The 15,372-nt window shown below is 45.1% G+C and overlaps 1 protein-coding gene across 1 annotated transcript in view; it reads left to right on the forward strand.

The window, feature by feature from the left end:
• LOC140190525 (adhesion G protein-coupled receptor B2-like) overlaps positions 1 to 15,372 on the forward strand; it is a 1,142,782-nt gene that overhangs the window by 1,031,809 nt on the left and 95,601 nt on the right. Inside the window, exon 29 of the mRNA XM_072247176.1 lies at positions 12,314 to 12,975. Within this exon, the coding sequence (XP_072103277.1) occupies positions 12,314 to 12,975 (662 nt within the window). The remainder of the gene's footprint in view (positions 1 to 12,313; positions 12,976 to 15,372) is intronic.

The following is a 15,372-nucleotide window of genomic DNA, read 5'->3' on the forward strand; positions in this document are numbered from 1 at the left end:
CCTTAAATACACAATTCTTGGCGCCGAAAACCTAATTATCAATTACGGAAACATCCTAAGCCCTTAAAGAGGCCATGCCAGATATCCGTACTCCAAAGAGTTACAGCATTTAAATCTCGAAAGCTGGTGTGCTTGGGAGCGTCTCGTAACAGGACCCTCTCCCCTATGGCCGACTCCTGACAGCCCTGGTTGCTCGGAGAGGTGATGATTGTAATCGTGGATGAGAGTCAGATCCAGGATGTCTCCTTCCGGCACCCAGCATCTTTCCTCCGGTTTGAGTCCCTCCCAGTCCACTCGATATTGCTGAACACCTCGAACAGTATGCGAGTCCAAAAGTCTTTTCACCATGAAGACCTGTTTCCCCCTCGATAAACCAATGGTGGTGGAGTAAAGGGCTGGTGCAGACAGGTTTTAATTTAGAGATGTAGAAGGTGGGATTGATCTTTAGGGTCTTAGGGTGTAAGCCACCAGGTTTACTTTCCTCAGGACCTTAAAGGGACCAATGAACTTGGGCGGCAACTTGCTAGATTCTACTCCGAAAGGTAAATCATGAGTTGCCCAGGCTGTAAAGTGGGTCCCAAACCTCTCCTTCAGTCTGCAGGTAGAGGCCAGCAAGATCTCTCTTGGCATCATTTATTTCTCCTTGCAGCACTTGACAAGAGCTTCTGCTGCAAGGAACCCAACCTCAGCTTCTTGTCCGAGAAAGAGAGGCGGAGAATAACCAAACTGGCACTTGAGCAATGACATTCTGTGCACCAAATGTTGTGGGCAATCTCTGTCTACATCAAGTGATCACACCACTCATCAGCCTTTCTGGGGCCAGGCATCTCAGGGTATGTTCTAAATCTTGGTTGGTCCACTCCATCTAGCTGTTGGACTGAGGGCGAAACCCAGAGCAAAGACTTGCTGTTGCCCCAGTCAACCTACAGAACACTCTCCAGAAATGTAATGGGACTGTGGACACTGAAGACCTGGTCCAGGACAGTCTCAGCCATCTCGGTCGCAGAAGGTAGCTTCTCCAAGGCAATGAACTTAGGGGCTTTTGAAAACTGATCAACAACCTCCATGATGACCAACTTCCCCTTGGATGGCCATAGATTTGTGACAAAGTCCATAGAGATGTGTGCCCAAGTCCTTTTCAGAACGGGTAAGGGGTGGAGGAGTTTTTGAGGTCGGGTACCGGCTCCTTTTTCCAGGCACACAACTAACTTGCCTAAACATTTTGCCGAACTTCTCCTATCATTCCAGGCCACCAATACCTCTTCTTGATAAGCTCAAGGGTCCTGGCAATCCTTGGGTGTGCATTCATTCTTGACAAATGTTCCCATTGCAGCACCTGGGACTGGATGGAACTTGGGATGAACAACCAACCCGGAGAATCTCTCCTTCCGCTTGGGTGAACAGGAGTGTTGCTTCCCCAACAAACTGGCACTACCACCTTCGCTTGGGGCAAAATGGTGGTAAGCTGCTCTTCTCATTCCGAATCATCAAACTGACAGGTCAAGGCATCAGGGTACTAGTTTCTTAGATAGATAGATTGAATGAGGAAGCAACGGCGAGAGCCCGGGTTATCATAGAATCACTATGGGGTTGGAAATGTACTGGCTCCAGAGCAGGACTGACTGGTTCTCCCAAGCGACTCTGGCTTCCTCCTTGCAAAAGTGGTGAATCTCCAGGTTCTGGGGCTGGTCATAGTAGACAATAGTCTCTGATACCGTTAGGTCCGTGTTGGCTCAGTCGTACTGTGGCGAAGGTCATTGATGAGAATGGCTTGGACCCAAATTCTGGAGTATTCAAGGCTGGTATTGAGACACAGTTCCAAATGGGATCAAGAAACTGAGTACAAAACAAACACTAGACAAAATCATTGTTAGACTTACAATTGAGCACTGAACCTATGCTTAGGTGTTCCTTAAGTACACAATTCTTGGCACCCAAGACATGATTATCAATTAACAGGAAACTGTTAAAGAGGCTGCGCCAGCTATCCATATGCCAGAGAGTTAGAGCGTTTAAATCTGTGAAGCTGGCGTGGTTGGGAGTGACTCGTAACAGGTTAGGACTGTGTTCTTTACAACAGCCTTTTTCAATGCCTTTGCCCTGGAGGAACCTTTCAAACAATTTTCAGTTCTCAGTAGACCACTGCATCAAAATTATTCTATCTACAGCTCATGGTACGTTAGCGTGATCAGTAAGTTGTAGATATAATTATCCAAAAATAATTGTGAATGCTTTTTTAAGTAGTGAGTGAATTTTTAGCCAACCTTTCTTGAAAAGGAAACAGGTAGTTAAGCTTAGCTTACATTTCTTGAAATTAATCTCTTTCTTTCTCTTTTATAATTTTTTAAAGCATAAGGCAAGTATAATAAATTTAGCTTAAACCAAAATGGAATTTAATTTTTCTCAAGGTAGGCTCAGTAGATTAAATTAAATAATGGTTGTAAATTGATTTTAATTAATGCTATTTACAGCATGAAAATTTATTGACAATGTTGAATAGTACAGTTACTAAAAACCATAAGCCAAAGCAACACAGTTCCTCCAAGACAGACCGTTTGTTTCCAGATATGAAGACAAAACATTAAGTATCTTGGCCTTTGCTTGTTTCAGGCAGCTCTTTGCAACAGAAAAAGTTTTCTTGAATTTCACCATCATTTACAAATCTTACAAATGCTACAACATGACAGTTATTGCTGAGACCTGTTGACTCATCTACCTGGATAGAGAAGCTGTTGTTCTTCAGTTTCTCACAAAACCTCTTCAGCATGATATGATGTCATCAATACATCGACTTATCGTACTGTTTGAATGAAACCTTTTCAGTTTCTCATACTGTATCTTGTCCTATATTTTACCCACTATAATTTTACATACTGGCATTATTAGGTTCTCACCAGCTGTGTGACTTTTGTTTTGCTGGGTTCTGCTACTAAAGGAGTTAGATATGGATATTGAGGGAGTTAGATATGGCCCTTGTGGCTACGGGGATCAGGGGGTATGGAGGGAAGGCTGGTGCAGGGTTCTGAGTTGGATGATCAGCCATGATCATAATAAATGGCGGTGCAGGCTCGAAGGGCCAAATGGCCTACTCCTGCACCTATTTTCTATGTTTCTATGTTAAATACCTTGCTTCCTGAGTCCTTTTACTGACTGTGTGACGTCATTAACAAAAGTTTTACTCTGTTTGTTTTAAGATTCCAATAGCCATTTAAAATAATCAGCACTTTTTCGTGTCATATGGCTGTGGTTTGGAGTTAAGTGTCTTTTCAATTTTGCTGGAGCCATTGCTGCATTTGTGAGTTGTTTACTCTGCTGGGGGAGAAGCTGGCAGCAATGCAGGTGGATGCTTCCCTGGTATCATGGATTCTTGATTACCTGACTGGCAGACCACAGTACGTGTGCTTGCAACACTGTGTGTCCGACAGAGTGATCAGCAGCACTGGGGTTCCACAGGGGACTGTCTTTGTCTCCCTTTCTCTTCACCATTTACACCTTGGACTTCAACTACTGCACAGAGTCTTGTCATCTTCAGAACTTTTCGGATGACTCTGCCATAGTTGGATGCATCAGCAAGGGAGATGAGGCTGAGTACAGGGCTACAGTAGGAAACTGTGTCACATGGTGTGAGCAGAATTATCTGCAGCTTAATGTGAAAAAGACTAAGGAGCTGGTAGTAGACCTGAGGAGAGCTAAGGTACCGGTGACCCCTGTTTCCATCCAGGGGGTCAGTGTGGACATGGTAGAGGATTACAAATACCTGGGGATACGAATTGACAATAAACTGGACTGGTCTAAGAACACTGAGGCTGTCTACAAGAAGGGTCAGAGCCGTCTCTATTTCCTGAGGAGACTGAGGTCCTTTAACATCTACCGGACGATGCTGAGGATGTTCTACGAGTCTGTGGTGACCAATGCTATCATGTTTGCTGTTGTGTGCTGGGACAGCAGGCTGAGGGTAACAGACACCAACAGAATCAACAAACTCATTCGTAAGGCCAGTGATGTTGTGGGGATGGAACTGGACTCTTTCATGGTGGTGTCTGAAAAGAGGATGCTGTCCAAGTTGCATGCCATCTTGGTCAATGTCTCCCATCCACTACATAATGTACTGGGTGGGCACAGGAGTACATTCAGCCAGAGACTCATTCCTCCAAGATGCAGCACAGAGCGTCATAGGAAGTCATTCCTGCCTGTGGCCATCAAACTTTACAACTCCTCCCTTGGAGGGTCAGACACCCTGAGCCGATGGGCTGGTCCTGGACTTATTTCATGATTTACTGGTATAATTTACATATTACTATTTAACTATTTATGGTTCTATTACTGTTTTTTATTTATGGTGCAAATGTAACGAAAACCAATTTCCCCCGGGATCAATAAAGTATGACTATGACTATGACTATGAGCCTAGGCACAATGGAATAGGACATCTTGGATGATGTAAAACCCACAGACCATAAGACCATAAGATATAGGAGCAAAAGTAGGCCATTCAGCCCATTGAGTCTGCTCTGCCATTCAATCATGGGCTGGCCCAATTCTTCCAGTCATCCCATTCCCCTGCCTTCTCCCCATACCCATTGATGCCCTGGCTAATCAAGAACCTATCTATCTCTGCCTTAAATGCACCCAATGACTTGGTCTCCACAGCCACTCGTGGCAACAAATTCCACAGATTTACCACCCTCTGACTGAAGTAATTTCTCCACATCTCTGTTTGAAATGGACATCCTTCAATCCTGAAGTCATGCCCTCTTGTCCTGGACTCCCCTACCATGGGAAATAACTTTGCCATATAGGGATGACTTACAGCGGACTGAAAAGCTTGAACATATAGATATTAAGAAAGAGGATGTGCTGGAGATTTTGGAAAGCATCAAGTTGGATAAGTCACCGGAACCAGACAGGATGTACCCCAGGCTACTGTGGGAAGCGAGGGAGGAAATTGCTGAGCCTCTGGCGATGAGAGGATCCGGAGGATTGGAGGGTTGTGGATGTTGTTCCCTTATTCAAGAAAGGGAGTAGAGATAGCCCAGGAAATTACAGACCAGTGAGTCTTACTTCAGTGTTTGGTAAGTTGATGGAAAAGATCCTGAAAGGCAGGAATTATGAACATTTGGAGAGGCATAATATGATTAGGAATAGTCAGCATGGCTTTGTCAAAGGCAGGTTGTGCTTTACGAGCCTGATTGAATTTTTTGAGGATGTGACTAAACACGTTGATGAAGGAAGAGCAGCAGGTGCAGTGTATATGGATTTCAGCAAGGCATTTGATAAGGTACCCCATGCAAGACTTATTGAGAAAGTAAGGAGGCATGGAAACCAACGGGACATTGCTTTGTGGATCCAGAATTGGCTTGCTCACAGGAGGCAGAGTGGTTGTAGATGGATCATATTCTGCATAGAGGTCGGTGACCAGTGGTGTGCCTCAGGGATCTGTTCTGGGACCCCTTCTCTTCATGATTTTTATAAATGAGTTGGATGAGGAAGTGGGGGGATGGGTTAGTAAATTTGCTGATGACACAAAGGTTGGGGATAGTGTGGAGGGCTGTCAGATGTTACAGCAGGACATTGATAGGATGCAAAACTGGGCTGAGAAATGGTAGATGGAGTTCAGCCCAGATAAGTGAGAGGTGGTTCATTTTGGTAGGTCAAATATGACAGCAGAATAGTATTAATGGTAAGACTCTTGGCAGTGTGGAGGATCAGAGGGATCTTGGGGTCCGAGTCCATAAGACACTCAAAGCAGCTGCACAGGTTGACTCTGTGGTTAAGAAGGCATACAGTGCCTTGGCATTCATCAATCATGGGATTGCGTTTAGGAGCCGAGAGGTAATGTTGCAGCTATATAGGACCCTGCTCAGACCCCACTTGAAGTACTGTGCTCAGTTCTAGTCGCCTCACTACAGGAAGGATGTGGAAACCATAGAAAGGGTGCAGAGGAGATTTACAAGGATGTTGCCTGGATTGGGGAGCATGCCTTATGAGAATAGGTTGAGTGAACTCGGCCTTTGCTCCTTGGAGCAACGGAGGATGAGAGGTGACCTGATAGAGGTGTATAAGATGATGAGAGGCATTGATCATGTGGATAGGCAGAGGCTTTTTCCCAGGGCTGAAATGGCTAGCACAAGAGGGCACAGGTTTAAGGTAATAGGGAGTAGTTACAGAGGAGATGTCAGGGGTACGTTTTTTACGCAGAGAGTGGTGAGTGTATGGAATGGGCTGCCGGCAACAGTGGTGGAGGTGGATACAATGGGGTCTTTTAAGAGACTCCTGGATAGGTACATGGAACTTAGAAAAATAGAGGGCAAGGGGTAACCCTGGGTATATTTTAAGGTAAGGACATGTTCGGCACAGCTTTGTGGGCCAAAGGGCCTGTATTGTTCTGTAGGTTTTCTATGATTCTATATCTAATCTGTTCAGGCCTTTTAACATTCGAAATGTAGATAAGTAGCTTTCATTGTAAAGACAGACTTTTTTGTGTCCCTTGTTACGCTAGTGCAGTGAAAGAGGAACATGAGGGGAAACTTATCAACTCAGAGGGCTGTGAGAGTGTGGAATGAGCTGCCAGAACAAGTGGTGTATGCAAACTGGATTTCCACATTTAAGAGAAGTTTGGTTAGGTACATGGATAGTGGGGATACGGAGGGTTGTGATTCCAGTGCAGGTCGATGGGACTACGCAATTTAAATGGTTTCTACATGGACTAGATGGAAGGAAGGGCCTGTTTCTGTGACTCTAAGTTCTTCTTGTGTACTAGTATTATTGTTACTCTTTTGAAGCTTGTGGGAACCTGTAATGGCAGCACTGAGAGATTGAAGATGTCCTTGAACACTCCACCAGTTGGTTGTACAGGTTTTCAGTACCCTACCAAGTACACAACCAGGGCCTGACACTTTATGAGGGTTCACCGTCATGATGTCAGCCTCTGTGACAGATTACAGGGTCACCAGATGCTGCAGGGATACACACAGGTGTAGTTTTATTGTCCCTTTTAAAGTGTGTATAAAAGGTGTTGCGCTCATCTGGGTGTGTAGCATCACAGCCGTTCAGGATTTTAGGTTTTGTCTTGCTGGAAATAATGGCCTGAAAACCCTGCCAGGGCTGATGTGCATCCGATTCTAGAAGTGTTTTCTTGCTCTTAGGTAGGACCTGGACTTCTTCGTTCTCCTTTCTCACTCTATAAATGTTTGAGTGCTTTGGAAATAAGAGGGAGCTCTCCCTGTCTCTTCACCAACTTCACATTAGTAGCTTCTTTACACATAGAAAGGTGTAAAGAACCCTTCAGAGTTTTCTAAACCTAGGTAAACAGTTTCTAAGTGATTCCCTTGTAATTGCTTCACACTGCAGTCCCTGAGGCCCATGTGCAGTAGCTGGCACTACACAATTACAAATCAGCTGTCTCTTCAACAGCATTGGTAAACAAAATCAGTCTCTAGCAGACAGAAAAGCCCTGTTTCAAAACACAAACCTCCTTTAAAAATCTACTTAAACATTAGGAATTGGGAATCAGTAATCTGCATGGTGTATCATGATCAGGCTTTTGAAACTATTGATACTAAAGACATGCATTCGTATTTTTTGTCAGTGCAGTGTGCATCAAATCATTTATTTCAAGAGGGGACTGTGATTGTGAGGACTGTGATTGGTCACCTGCAATTTCTTTTGAAATTCAGTGGGAATATTTCAATCGTACTTGTGCCAATGATCCGACATCCACATAAAAGAACATGAGTCCCTATAATCCAAAGATGACAAGCTCAGCTTCTGCAGTCTAATCATTTAGTTAAAAACCCTGATTCCTGGACCATTCTAGTAAACGATGGAGTACTTTCTGGAAAATTCTGCATAGTTCTTTGCTGCCTCTGAGTTTTGGCATTCTGAGTCCAGACATGTAATGTTGCTCCATTCCCATACATATTCTCCCTCTCCATCTCCCCCACCCCTCACTCTACCCCCTCCCCCTCTACCCCTCTCTCCCTCTCCCCCTCTCCCCCCTTCTCTCCCCTCCCCCTCTCCTCCCCTCTCTCACCCTCTCCCCCTCCCCTCTCCCCTCCCCTTCTCACCCTCTCTCCCCTCCCCTTCTCTCCCCTCCTCCTCCCCTCTCTCCCCAACCCCCTCTCCCCTCTCTCCCCTATCCCTCTCTCCCCCCTCCCTTCTCTCCCCCTCTCCCTTCTCTCCCCCTCTCCCCCTCTCCCTTTCCCCCCTCTCCCTTTCCCCCTCTCCCTTCTCTCCCTCTCTCCCCCCTCTCCTTTCTCTCCCTCTCCCTTCTCTCCCTCTCCCCCTCTCCCTTCTCTCCCTCTCCCCCTCTCCCTTCTCTCCCTCTCTCCCCCCTCTCCCTTCTCTCCCTCTCCCTTCTCTCCCTCTCTCCTCTCTCCCTTCTCTCCCTCTCCTCTCTCCCTCCCCCTCTCCCTTCTCTCCCTCTCCCTTCTCTCCCTCTCCCCTCCCTCCCCTCTCTCCCCTTCCCTTCTCCCCCTCCCTTTCTCTCCCCTCACCCTCTCTCCCCCTCTCCCCTCTCTCCTCTATCCCTCTCTCCCCCTCTCCCCCTTCTCTCCTTCCTATCTCCCTCTCTCTCCTCTCTCCCCCTTTCCCCTCTCCCCTCTCTCCCCCTCCCTTCTCTCCCTCTCCCCCTCCCTCTCTCCCTCTCCCTCTCCCCCTCTCTCCCCCTCTCCCCCTCTCCCTCTCTCCCTCTCTCCTCCCTCCCCTCTCTCCTCCCCTCTCTCCTCCCTCCCCTCTCTCCCCCTCCCTTCTCCCCCTCCCTTCTCCCCCTCCCCTTCTCTCCCCTCCCCCTCTCCCCTCTCTCCCCCTCTCCCCTCTCTCCCCCTCCCTTTTCTCCATCTCTCTCTCCCCTTCTCCCTCTCTCCCCCTCTCCCTGCCTGCCTCAGACCTCCTACTTTCTCCTCATTCTCACCAGTAGTGAAGTGCACAAAAGGAAGTATTGAAGAAATGTCTGAGTAGCACAACTTCTTTTTATACCTTCACCAGTGACTTGCCTGTTTCTTATTCAAATTGCCAACCTACGATAAATGTTGATATTTAAAAGAATGAAAGGGCACAAACAATGACCCAAGCAATGTCGTGTTTAACATTGGATACGGCTGGAGATCCACCATTATAACCTAATTACCTCGTAATTAGATTGTGAACCCCGTGATCTTTGTGACACAATATCTGGAAAATTGTGAATAGCTGATGGCTAGATGTTTTTATTCTGTGCCACATGGTAAAATATATGAAGGACTGCGTATGAATATAATGGCATGTGACATTCTTGTTGATATAGACAACAAAGGTAGTCTTGTCAGCAAAGACAAATGAGGTCCACAGACCACTCTTGCAAAGACTGACTTTCACAGTGCCTACAGTTTATAAGAATGATGGTTTGGGAGGCGGGGGCGGAATCTCATTGAAACCTATTGAATACCAAAAGGCCAGGATAGAGTGGATGTGGAGAGGATGTTTCCTGTCACTGGGGGGTCTAGGTCTAGAGGTCACAGCCTCAGAATACAGGGATATCCATTTAGAACTGAGGTGAGGAGGAATTTCTTTAGCTGGAGGGTGGTGAATTTGGAATTCATTACCACAGACAGCTATGGAGACCAAGCCATTGGGTATATTTAATGTGGAGGTTTATAAGTCAGAACATCAAAGGATGATATGGGGAGAAGGCAGGGGAAGGTGGTTGAGGGAGATAATACGATGAATGGTGGAGGAGACTTGCGCCAAATGGCCTAATTCAGCTCCTGTGTCTTATGGTCATCTGTGCAACTTAATATGGAAATCCTTGAGCGAGTTCGAGACTAGTACTGGGCATCCGACTTGGGTGGGATTTTTCATGTTATCAGCTTTTCAGATGCACCCCTGCATGGGAATGACTCCAAGTTACAATCCCATCCCTACCCCTCATTAAAACCAGCAGCAAACACTTACTTAGACAGTGATCATCCACTTATTGCTGTGCCCTTCTACCTGTTAATTGCCTGACCCCTGGCATCCCAACAATATCTAACCATCTCAGGCTTCATCAATTGCTGATAGTCAACCCTCAATCAAATCTCTCCCTCCAGTTGCTGACCATATCTCCCACCCTTGGACTTCTCAGTCCTGCACCGTCCTGGTCTTGGGCTTAGACCCACAATTTCCTCAACGTGCTCCATAGGCTATGTTTTGTCAGACTAATCCAATGGTTTCTGTGCCACTTAATGTCAATTAATGATCAAAGTTGTCATGGTAAGTCACACAGTTACTGTTCATTGCAACAGAACAGACAGCAGGGAAATACTATGCCATTATTGAATTGCTGTAACAGATGATTGCATCTTTTAGCACCTAAACAGGATAACCTAAAACTTTACAGCAAAGAAGTTATTTTTGAAGTGTTGTCACATTTGTAATCTGTGAATGACGACAGCCAACCTGTGCACAACAACGTGTTTCAAGTAGCAACATAAAATGATATTTTCTATTTATTGTAGTGATGTTGGTGAGTGACAAGTATTCCCCGGTACAACAGGGGTTTCACCACAGTGCGCTTTCACAAGCCACGAGAGTTCTTATTTGCACCTCAGTGGAAAGGTGCAACCTCGATTTAACATTGAGGATTCTTTAGCCTGATTTTTTTTAAGTGGATAGATGTAACCTCAATTTAACATTGAGAATTCCTCAGCCTGATTTTTTTTCAGTACTGCATGGAATTTTATCCCAAATTATAGAACATAGAATAGTACAGCACAGTACAGGCCCTTCGGCCCACAATGTTGTGCCGACCCTCAAACCCTGCCTCCTATATAAGCCCATACCTTAAATTCCTCCATATACCTGTCTAGTAGTCTCTTAAACTTCACTGGTGTATCTGCCTCCACCACTGACTCAGGCAGTGTATTCCACGCACCAACCACTCTCTGAGTAAAAAACCTTCCTCTAATATCCCCCTTGAACTTCCCACTCCTTACGTTAAAGCCATGTCCTCTTGTATTGAGCAGTGGTGCCCTGGGGAAGAGGCGCTGGCTATCCACTCTATCTGTTCCTCTTATTATCTTGTGTAAGGGGGTTTCGATTTTTATGTTACTGCGGAGGCTAATTAAAATGGATTCTTTGTTACGTTAATCTGGGGAATGCGGCTTTGTTGTGTTAAACACTGAGAAAGTTTGCGCTAGCAGCTTATTGTGGTTTAGAGGGTGATAAGAGGGTGCTATTAACCAATTAGGATAGTTGTTATGGTTTTGGTGTATTTGAAGATACTGTATGCGTGGGGTTTTGGGGCAGAAGGCGGGAGAGCGAGACAGAGGATGGACCAGGTGCTGTGAGTCCACTAACGGGGTCAGACCCCGAGCGGGACGTTCGGCGAGGAGAGGAGACGGAGATGGACTCGTGTGGAGCGTCTGGTCGACCACCGTTGTTGGTCCCAGGCGGCCGGTCGAGGTGGTCCGAGGGGGGTCGCAGGGTGAAGAAGAAGGTCCTTGAGCTCCAACGGTTTTTGTGCACGAAGAGATTGAACTTTGATAAGTGTGGTGCCTTTTATTTTCCTTTTATATTTTATTCTCTTTTAATTATATAGTTCCAGTAATATCTATAAACTGTAAGTCATTTAATTGCATCTGGTGTAATGTCTGTTATTTGGGCGGGGTGGGGTACATCACACAGCATCCACACAAACGAATTATCCAGTTTGGCGGGGCCGAGGCTGTTTCCCTAGACGACAGCGAGCCGAACGACCCTGAGGGTGGCCAGGGGTATACCTCTATCATGTCTCCTCTCATCCTCCTTCTCTCCAAAGAGTAAAGCCCTAGCTCCCTTAATCTCTGATCATAATGCATACTTTCTAAACCAGGCAACATCCTGGTAAATCTCCTCTGTACCCTTTCCAATGCTTCCACATCCTTCCTGTAGTGAGGCGACCAGAACCGGACACAGTACTCCAAGTGTGGCCTAACCAGAGTTTTATAGAGCTGCATCATTACATCGCAACTCTGAAACTCTATCCCTCGACTTATGAAAGCCAACACCCCATAAGCTTTCTTAACTACCCTATCCACCTGTGAGGCAACTTTCAGGGATCTGTGGACATGTACCCCCAGATCTCTCTGCTCCTCCACACTACCAAGTATCCACTGACCAAATTATGTATTCAGGCTTCTAAATCTATAATTCAGAATACTACCAGTGGTCCACAATTAGCATCTTAATCATCCTGGCATCCTGCTCAACCAGACAACGCAAATTCAGAACAATTGAACAAAATTAAAATTACTGGCTAGAATGTAAAATATTATGTTGTAAACTGATGTTTCTTTTATTGTATCTGTTTTCCTAGTACTCTTCAAAGAGGTTAACACATGCAATCCAGCAACTATCACAGGAACGTTGTCTCGCATTTCATTGGATGATGAAGAAGATGAGAAAATGAATATAAACAGTGAAGCAATTAATTTCTCCACCCTTCCAGGAAACATCCCACCTGGAAATGTATTGGTCCAGTTGCCTCCGATGCAGCAGCTGCATGACGTGATGCCTAATGTGGGTGAACTGAGTGAACCACCGCCCCAAGAAGGAAACACCAGTGGTCTCAGGGGAACGCTGTATCTGTGCACAGAGAACACCCTGAGGCCAATGGACCTTAAGTGGAGGCGAGCCCAGGAGCAGCCCATGGAGGGAGACTACATGGTACTTCCCAGCCGCACTGTCAGCTTAAAGCCTTTCATCAGAGACAGCAAGTTGAACATTAGTATGGATGACAACAGGCACAATATCACTGGGAACCAACCGGTCAAGTCAGAGATTTATCCTAACTTTGCCTCAGTTGATCAGATCAATTATAACTTAAATCAATCTTATGGAACTCTTAATTACCCACGGAGTGCAGCCCTCAAACACCACCCTTCAGTGAGGCACATCCTGGCATCTGAACTTGCTGACAGGAGCAGGACCATGCCGCGCAGTAAGCCAAGTTCGTCAGGGTCCATGGGCTCCCTAGAAGTAAGTTGAAGAAATACTGTTGATCAGATTGTAGCTTGTAAGTTGATACCAAGGTAACTGTTTTCTCATCGACAACAGCATTACCTTTCCATCAGCACTTGACCATCCCCAACCCTTGTTACCAGATGCACAAGGAAAAAGTGCTTTTGTAACATTTGTAATAAACTGGAGCAACATATTGGCATTTATGAACAGTTCCAGGACTTCCATGGTACGGTCTGCAGGAGCATGAACAACAAATTCAAGTTGCTCTTAACTGACTTCTCCCTTGCCTACTTGCTGCCATCGTGAGGGGGCAAACCTGCCAAACCGTTACATTGTGCAGGACCCACGCATCTTTCTTGCCTCCAGTAAATTAACAGAACCTCACAGTTCTTTTCCTAATATATGATAGCTCCCAACTCCCTTCCATATAGTTTTCATTTAATTACATATTTTTATTTTAAAATAAAACAGATTAATTGACAAAATCACAATGTCAAACACATTGTCTGTCAGTTTTAAAGGTTCTAGCCCTTACCTTCCTTGTAACCTCCTCCAAGTTAAAACTCAAAGGATTTTTGTGTTGCCCCAATTCTCTCATTTTACACTTCTCAAATTTTCATTGATTTGTCTTATTTTACAGCCCGAACAGACACAAAAAATTGCTAGAAATATTTGATGGGGGAGGCACCATCTGTGGAGAGGAAGTTTAACAATTGAATAAACTGTCATGTTTTGATCTAATTCTTTCCCCGTTGACCTCAAAGGCTCCTGCTTTCCATTGTTAGCTATCTTCAAGCTGATTTTCTCCAGCTGCGAAGAGAGTCAGTTGTACTTTGTTCTGGCTTTTATCAACCTGATTATCACTCTGTGCCATGGCGTGAAGTAAATAACTCAGGTAGTTCTTTATTTATTGCAACACACACAGAATGGTGCCGCATCTCAGCAGGTCCGGCAGCATCCACGGAATTGAGTAGACACTCAATGTTTCAGGCTGAGACCCTTCTTCAGGACTGAGAAAGAAGGGGAAAGATGCCAGAATAAAAGGGTGGGGGGGGGATGGTAGGAAAAGGAGGCTAGTTGGAAGGTGATTGGTGAAGCCATATGGGTGAAAAAAGCCTGAAGGTTAGAGGAAGAAGGGAGGGAGAAGGAAAAAATTACGGGAAGGAGAAATTGATATTTATTGCGTGTTCTGAGTTGTGTTGAGAATGTACAGGTAGGCTTCTTACGCCACTGTAGTTCTAGTGTTAATGGAAATCTTCCTAACAGTCATTCAATTGTTTCAAACTAATTTTGACCTTGCTCCTTGCAGAATGCTTTAGAATTAGAGGTTATATACAAATTCTACAGCCTTCAAAACCCTGTCTCCTCCACCTATGCCTCATTTGCTTTATTTTGTCATGGATGGCCCTGCTGTGTTGCTGTTTCTAAACTCCCAAAATTCACTTCTTTCAACTTTTTAAAAAATGCTGCTTGAAGCCACGCCTTTTCACCCAGATTTTGGTCGTCTCTACTGTCTGATTGCGCTCAAATGAAGCACTTTAGAATGACTTATTATATTAAAGATAGATAACAATTTAACAGTAAGTATATTTTACCATGTACTAAAGGAGCTAGTCCAGACAATGTAGTGAGATGTAAAACATGCAGATTCAATTTCAGCTATTATCAGCCGCTCAGCATAATTCCTGATTTATGCTGAGAAGCTGATTGTGAAGATATGGGTGCTGTCCCTAGCTATTGCAGATGTTCAGCAGACAGACTTCCTATAAATCACATCTCTTCCATTGCACGTGCAAAGACTAAATGTGACAAGGTATCTGCCTCCCCCACTCTTTTTGGATGTAACCTCCAGACTCCAGCTTCCTACACAAGGAGTTTCTTGCAATAACCAATCAAAGTGCTTATCTTGGGGGTGTAGGAGTATGTGAAAACTCCACAAAGGAACCCCAGAGCTGAGGTAGATAGGTAGACAGATACTTTATGGATCCCAAAGGAAATTACCGTGTCACACTAGCATTGCAAGTGCACAGATAAAAATAATAGAAGAGAAGTAGAAAGAATAAAAATAAGTTACTTTAAACAGTCTAACAGGAGGAGTCATCACTTCCCTTGCTATAGGTTGACTCATTATAGAGCCTAATGGCCGAGGGTAAGAATGACCTCATATAGCGCTCTTTGGAGCAGCGCAGTTGTCTTAGCCTATTACTAAAAGTGCTCCTCTGTTCAGCCAAGGTGGGAAACATTGTCCAGAATTTTCTGTAGCATTCTTTGTTCTGCCACAGCCTCCAGTGCGTCGAGTTGTAACGGAGCCGGCCTTTCTCATCAGTTTATTGAGCCTACTCGCATCACCCATATTGATGCCATTGCCCACATAGAAGATTGTACTGGCGATAACAGACTGGTAGAACATGT

This window comes from Mobula birostris, chromosome 30 (assembly GCF_030028105.1).
Source record: "Mobula birostris isolate sMobBir1 chromosome 30, sMobBir1.hap1, whole genome shotgun sequence".
Lineage (NCBI taxonomy): Eukaryota > Metazoa > Chordata > Chondrichthyes > Myliobatiformes > Myliobatidae > Mobula > Mobula birostris.